The sequence below is a fragment of the Poecilia reticulata genome, linkage group LG21 (assembly GCF_000633615.1).
Source record: "Poecilia reticulata strain Guanapo linkage group LG21, Guppy_female_1.0+MT, whole genome shotgun sequence".
In the NCBI taxonomy this organism is placed as follows: domain Eukaryota; kingdom Metazoa; phylum Chordata; class Actinopteri; order Cyprinodontiformes; family Poeciliidae; genus Poecilia; species Poecilia reticulata.
Window position 1 is genome coordinate 22,234,246 of NC_024351.1, and position 7,559 is coordinate 22,241,804.

The 7,559-nt window shown below is 37.1% G+C and overlaps 1 protein-coding gene across 1 annotated transcript; it reads right to left on the reverse strand.

Moving 5' to 3' along the window:
• Positions 1-2,981: 2,981 nt before the first annotated feature.
• srp9 (signal recognition particle 9) lies at positions 2,982-6,018 on the reverse strand. Its single transcript, XM_008398557.2, has 3 exons — positions 5,828-6,018; positions 5,624-5,692; positions 2,982-3,695 (listed from the first exon to the last, which is right to left on the reverse strand). The coding sequence occupies exons 1-3, from the start codon at positions 5,897-5,899 to the stop codon at positions 3,576-3,578; spliced, it is 261 nt and encodes an 86-aa protein (XP_008396779.1). The 5' UTR covers positions 5,900-6,018; the 3' UTR covers positions 2,982-3,575.
• Between the last annotated feature and the right edge of the window lie 1,541 nt (positions 6,019-7,559).

A 7,559-nucleotide genomic window follows, 5' to 3' on the forward strand; every position in this document is an offset into this window, starting at 1 on the left:
ATTTTACTGTTAAGGTTACGTTAATTTTTTTGTTGGTTGTTTTATTAATTTTAAATTACAATCACGATCAGTATAAATGGAACTTGAATCAAAACAAGGCAACGTATGATTTTGACATGGAGGTAGACATAAATGGAAGTTTTAAAGCACCTCTGGGGATTGTGTCAAACACCACGCCATATTGTTTAGGTGCATTCTTTACCCTCACTGGTAGGAAACATCCAGAGCATGCTAAGTTTTATACAGCTGTATGGAGACACTAAACTCTCCCTGACTAAAAAGWAGGCTTTGATGACTATAAACATTTATGATGAAAAAATCCCAGATAGAACAGCATAAAAACTGAAGGACCAGCTCCCTATACAGTTGGTTCATATGATATGAGCAGCAAGTCTGTGAAGGAGTGACCCCTATCAGACTTTTGCCTTGGACTTTCATACTTTGTAGTCCACTACTGGAGAGAGGACAGGCTGAGCTGGGTTGTAAAATGTTTGCAATCTGATACCAGTATAACCGATAGAACTTTAATGAACTATTGATCATTCAGAGCTCGTCTCCAAGACAGGAAATAAATGCTAGATGTAGCTAGATGCAGTTTACATTTAATAAATCTAAAMTGCACACAATTAGGATGAATGACTGGGTGAACAAATGACTTTAAATGATGTTCTTTGGGAACCAGGAGAAAATATAAAAGTAACAATACTCTAAATACTTTCATCAATACTTACTATTTACTAGTGCCAAAATAAATCAAAATAACATTACACTTGTTATGATGAAAACCATGACTTAGGATCACTAGTTTGTTTGATGTTTTACCAGTTTTAAACTAAAGTAAAAATTTGTGGGTTTGAGAAAAGGTCTCTACGACTTCAGATAGAGATTGACTCAGTATAACCGGATAAGCCCATGAGTCTGTGGTGTGACCCAAAGCTGAGCCACAATCCTTCACTGGCTCCAGACCCAGCGGGAGGCTGAGTGGACCGAAACAGAGTCTGTGTTGTTGTGTCTGTGACCAGCTGACGGGATTATAGGGCAGCACTGACCTAGCATGAGAGCTGCATGACGAAGCTTCTATGCACCAACATGGACCCAATCATTCCTGTTTCTATGAAGACGTTCAAGTTCTGCAGTTAACCAGCGGGACAGGGGCGAAGGTTGAGGGAAAAGCCTCCTCAGTCCCTGGCATGTCGTTGTGACGCAGTTCAGTGACCTGTCTGGAGCCTGAACGCAGGATATCCATGGCTATTTTCTGGAACAGACTGCCCTTCACTAAAAATTGTCTAAAAATTTAGTCACACTCCTTACTGCATCAAAACAGCACATTTTTCCCTGCTTACATTTAGCTAGTCGATGTACATTAAAGGCAGACCCTGCAAATGCAAAACCTAACATGTTATTATTATAATTAGATGGAAGTGTTCAGCTGTTTCTACTATGGACATTTMMTTAAAGTTGTGTTCCTGCGCCCAGTAAACGCAACATTGTCTCTCGGGACTTAAACGCCTCTCAGATTTCGCCTCGTGTATAATACAGAGAAAACAGCTTTAACTGTTCATTAATTCACAGGAGAATTCCCAAAATTAGAAGGTTTTTACCTGAAGTCTCACAGACCCGCAGGAGGAAAGTTCACAGGAAGACGGGACACGGTGGACGGACGGACGGACGGTGTCTGCTGTTTCTTCCTGTACAGTTCTTTACAGCAGAACTTTCTCACATTCAGTCAAATTGTCCACACAGTTTAAATCGCACTGAGCACGAATTGAGGAGGAAACACGCAATAGTTTTTCCTCTTGGAAACTGAGCTTGAGAAGAGGATGATGGGACATGTAGTGTTTTGTGTTGTATTCCAACTGGTATGAGTACAATACGTCATATTTTCCATTAAAAAAACCCTAAATTTTATTTTCCAATTGACAGTAATCATATACTTTCCGTTTTATATCAAAGCCGCATATTATAAATTTTAGTTAAATTATTTAGATAAAAACAATGACACTCAGAAAATATTTTTATAAAATTCATTGTTTTTTTTTGCCGAACTTGATCGGAAATAAAAGATGTAATGGTAACACTTTATTTGAAGGGGTGTGCATAAGACTGACATGACACTGTCAAAAACATGGCATAACATCTATAATGAACATAAAAGAGTCTTTATGAATGTTTATGACAGTTGTCATGAAGTGTCATTCGGTAAATAATGACAATGCAAAGTTGCTCTAAAAGTTGCATTTAAAGTTCATTAAAAATGCCAACTTTGCATTATCATAATTTACAAAATCATGCAAAGTTGGCACTTTTAATGCAACTTTTAGAGCAATTTTGCATTGTCATTATTTACAGAATGACACTTAATGACAACCGTCATAAACATTCATAAAGATTTATGTTCATGACAGATGTTATGTCATGTTTATGACAGTGTCATGTCAGTCTTATGCACACCCCTTCAAATAAAGTGTTACCAATGTAATTAACCCTCAGACACGTGTAAAAAAAATGCTCCATTTCCAGTGTTTGTCATTTATGGCTATTGTGTGAAAGAATGTCATTATTAAATTGAATGTACATGCATATTGACAATTGAGTTTGCTTGTAATTCAAACCTTTTTGTGCTGAAACATTTAAGGAGTCGTGACTACAACGTAAACCATAAAAATAGTCCTACAGATGTACTATGATGATACTATTAACCACATTGATGTGCGATGTTCTCTTCCAAAAATCAAAATTTGTTTTTGTCYGTTTCAAAGATCAGAAGGTTTAGCAGGTTACCTAAATCCTATTATTTCTGTAATTTTCTGTTGTAGGTTTAGTTATTTGGGCTTGTTGTAGCCACAAATGAAATAACTGACCGAACATCTTTCAGAACTGTTGACTCCACATGCCGCGTTCTGGGTTGGGGCTCCTTATTCTCACCTGGGAAGCAGCATCAGGAAGCAACAATGCTAACATTAGAAAAWCTACAGCAGGGATGTTGGTTGTACCAGAGAAAATAAACATTTATTGAAATCGCTCTGGCTTTCGCAGATGTGGAGATTTCGCTGTAAAAACTGGATTCTTCCTCACTTACGGAGGAAACGGCTTTGTATGAGCACAAGCAGATAAGGAAAATGCTAAATGAAATCAAATACAGCATCAAAATGCAGTCATAGAGGCATAGACAAAAATCTACCCCCATGAAAGCAGAAAAGAAATGTAACCTCCTCTAAAGTAGATATTTTTTYTCCCATTGTCTTCTAGTTCCTTAACCATCTCAACAGGCTACACTGGGTTCCACTAATACCATCAGATGTGTGTTTAGAATGTCTGAAAACAAAATCTGATAGTATTTAATGTACTGAGATGGGATAAAACAAAATCCTCAGAAAAAAAATACATAGACTGAATATTAATCTCTCCTCTGACATTATTCCATCAGTGTAGCCTATCAGATTATTCCCTCCACATCCCCTCTCAGTGACTGATGTCTCTCAGTCTCCTCCACTGGTGCCTCTGTGCTCTAAACAACAAACAAGTTCTCTGAAATTAGTCCCGGCGTTCCAAAAGCAAAGTGCATCAAGGGCGTGTTAGTCCGTCTCCATGGAGCCACTGTGGGTCTCCTTGGACACCATGAGTCTCATCAGTTTTCCATGGAGCTTCTCGATCTTCTTCACATCCTGAGCCTGGTCTGTCTTGTACTGTAGACACTGTAAGGACAGAACATATGGGACATGAGGCCAGAGACAGGAATCTTTTAAAGGAATAGCTACTAGACTGCACAGGCAGACTAGTAGCATAAAAAGCTTCATTAGTTAAATTTTAAATGACTGAAGTATGTTTAGTTAATGAGGTATGTCTCATTGAGATTTAAAAAAAAAAAATCTCTTTTCCAAGAGAGGCCAAGAATGGCAGCAGAACACTGGAGATTACAAATCCAAACTAAAGATATCACAACCTAATTGGAATAAATATGCAGAATAAAGAAAGAAACACACAGGACAAACACAGCCATAAAAGGAAAAAGTAGGAGTAGAATACAACTTGATATTAGTCAAAGCATTTACAAAAACTACTTCAAATACAACTTGAATGAGTGGCCTTAAGTACATTACAAGAGACCAAAGGCAAGCTATTTTAGAAACTATGAAGAGTTAATATTTTTCTTGTCCTAAAGAGAAACAACAAAAAGTTTTATTTGGGTGGTGAGATGAATAAAGTTAAACTAAAATCAAAAGTAATTCTTTCTGCAGAATATAACTACCAGACTGTTGGCTGGTTCAGAGGATTTCTTGTAGATCATATTTCAATATGGCAATTTAATATTGTCAATTTTAAATTAACAACTACACTGGTCATTGACTTTGTGTGTGACTCCACTGGATTCTCATCTCCCTTCAGAGGGCCATCTGAGATTTCTCCCATTGAACTTGATTTCTCCCATTGAACTCGATTTCTCCGATGGAACTTCAGTTTATCTGTTGCCAGTCTTGACTACATTCCGTTGTAGAATTGTAGTTTTAGAACTGTACCATGGCAGTCTACAATGGTAAACTGCCATTGTAGTTTACCAAAGGCAGAATGAAGCCACACAGTAGGCGTCGGACACGCTTGTAAATATTGAATTAACTTTAAAAATCATGTTGTTAGTAAAYAACATCAATTTCAATCACTCAGAAAATGTAAAAAAAAAAATTTGATGTTTCATCTATCCATTAGATTCTGGCTTTCCAACAGGAGAGTTTTTAGTAGAGGTCCTACTAAAAGGGCTCAACACAGAAACATTTGTATTTAGTTGTAGCAAAAAAAAGCAGAAACTGGAGAAACCTGTAAGGTTGCACTGTGCCTTTAAGTATAGAATTTCAACTTGGACTCATAGTACTTTCKTAATTATCATACATTTATTTGATATCAATTGCTAGTGTGAGGCAAGTATCAATACATCTGATGCCATAACATTTTCAGTCCAAAACTCAGCTTGATCTAGAAGAAAATGTGGAACAGGCTGGACTTCTGACAAACAACTTCTATAATCATTACCTGATTATCCTGACCAGGGTTTGAGTTCAGCTTGTTTTACCATGCGATCCAGTGAGTTTCAGACAGATCAACCTTTGTGCTACTGAAAAGTTTCTGATTTTCCTTACCTCATGGTTGAAAACATTTATTTTGTAACATGTATCAGTTTTTATCTATACGTCCATCTCACAGTAGGAGATCAGGGTGAGAAAATCAAGTGTTGTCTTGTTTTTGTTCCCAAAACAGTCAGTCAATGAAACTGACCAATAGAAAGCAATTAATCCTGTTTATTCTACTCCGGTTTTCAGTTAATTATAATAGTGGTCCAGATTACATCAACACTGAGAAACAAACCCACAGGTTTAAACTGCAGGGTTTAAACCCCACGGGCTACATAATAAAGTAATAAAGGGTCATTCTTTCTCTTTTCAAATGGCAGATTGATTATTCCACAGCTCAGTTTGTAAAACGTTCATTCAATTCAATTCAATCCAATTGAAAGCTGTGAAATAGCAGATAAGGAGGCTGCGAATCAGAAGCTAACTTCACGAGGTGGAGTTTCCCCAGACTGCAGTGTTAAAGTTAATCCCTGGGTCTCTGGGCTCTGATTGTGACTCACCACGGCGTTGTCTGTGACTTTGATGCAGAGGTTACCGTCGCAATGCCTGTACTTCAGGACCACCCTGACCTGTACATACAACCACAGATTCCACAGTTAAACAGGAGAGTCAGCACTCAGCGTCAACATGTCGCCAGCTAAGCAGCGTGTTAGCCAGTAGCGCTTATTTCAAGCAAATCTTTCGTTTATTTTATGTTTTTTTACCTTCATTGGATCCGCCAGGTACAGCTTTTCTGCTGCCCGAGCGAACTCCTCCCAAGTCTGATAGTAAGGCATTGTTTTCACTCGATGAAACTACAAAACAGCACCGAAATACTCGGTTTGAATCAGCCGGAGAAGAGTTGCTAAATTCCGAACAACACATCAGCAGCCGCAGGAAGGCTAGCCAATCACAGCGAAGCGAAACGGAGGCACACGCTTTGTCAGCTGCAACCTTTCAAAATAACGCTCCTTTAATAGATAACTCTGTAATTTCATTCAAAATTATGATTCAAGCAATACAGAGACTGTTTCAGAAAACTTCTATAAGATAGATATTTTAACTATCATAATCTCACACAATGATTTGGATGACAAACTGCCTCTTGCGTTTGTAAGCTGTATTAGACAGGCTTTTATTTTTAAGGAATTAAAAGAACGTAACCCGGAAAAAAATTCTTCACAGCTTGTGTATTGSTATAGCTCATTTTCTAGTGATTAAAAAATAACACAATTATCCTATTTTCTGATCGATGCGGAACATTATGTACTAACTTAGATTCAATTATATTCATTTTTTAAAGAGAAATACAATACAATTCCCCCCTCACTTTATTTGTTTCCACAATAAAACAAAATGGACAAAACTTCACTTCAACTAAATATAAAAAGCAGAAAATATACAAAATCACTCTGCGACTTATTGTTGTACAATGACATATGATTTTTTTTTTTTAGGATAGGTTCCAAAACATATAGAATGTTTTTCAAATGTTCTTCATTTTATCCATGGACGTATTCATTTTAGGTTAGATGTTAGATTTTAACGCCTAACCAAAATGTGCTATTCGTAGCTTGTCCACTAGATGGCAGACGCAGTTAGGGGTGTTTCATAAATAAGAACACGGGAACAAGATTCAACCAAGAAACATGAGGTTCTACTTAAAAAAAAGTTCAGAAARATTAAATCGACTCAGTTGCATCCTGCTGAGGTGGAGTGAGTCACTCCAGTCCTCCAAGTCTTCCTGACTCTAAGGCAAAATGACAAAGTGCAGAGCTAAAGATACATCCAGTCTATCAAATACAATAATGTTGTGAAAGTTTGTACATGTTTGCACCTATGTCTGTTTTTCATTAGTTTAAAATGTGTTTTTATGTTATTTTACTTAACTTATTCTTGTTGTGAAAAACAAAAACCCGCACAAACACAGTTAAAACCTTTTTTTTTTTTGCGTGATACATTTAGAACCTCAAAAATACTCTTGTTAAAGTCCTAAACTTACATGTATTCATTTTGTCCAAGAAACATGAGTTCAAATTAACATTTTGTATTCTATACTTTAGTGGGTGCTAATATGGACACTTTAAATCTATGGTGGACAAAAKAAAACCCATGTTTCTTTTAGCTTCACTGGCATTTAGCTTTCTGGTTCATAGCTTTGGATGGGACGGAGGACAGTGTCCTGGGTGTCCTGGCACCTCATCAGCTTAGTTTCTTGAAGCTCATATGGGTAGCTTGCATCAATTTCAGATTTTGGAATTTACTCGTGTAAATTAGGGCTAACACAACCATCCACACAGACCTATAAACAGCAAATCCAACGACAAACACAGCGACATGAACCAGAATGCCTGCTGTATTTTCTAAGCCAGGATAGGAAATCTTTAGTGTTTCACAATGAATGTAAAGTGAGTTTCATTTCTGCACAAATGGCACTTTACCACCCTTGAAAATCAG

Excerpts from the sequence above, each read along its gene's own strand:
- srp9 (XM_008398557.2), bottom strand. The coding sequence starts at position 5,899 with ATGCCTTACTATCAGACTTGGGAGGAGTTCGCTCGGGCAGCAGAAAAG. Across the intron at positions 5,693-5,827 it reads ACCTGGCGGATCCAATGAAG|GTCAGGGTGGTCCTGAAGTA; the intron begins GTAAAAAAACAT and ends TTGTATGTACAG. Across the intron at positions 3,696-5,623 it reads AAGTCACAGACAACGCCGTG|TGTCTACAGTACAAGACAGA; the intron begins GTGAGTCACAAT and ends CTGTCCTTACAG.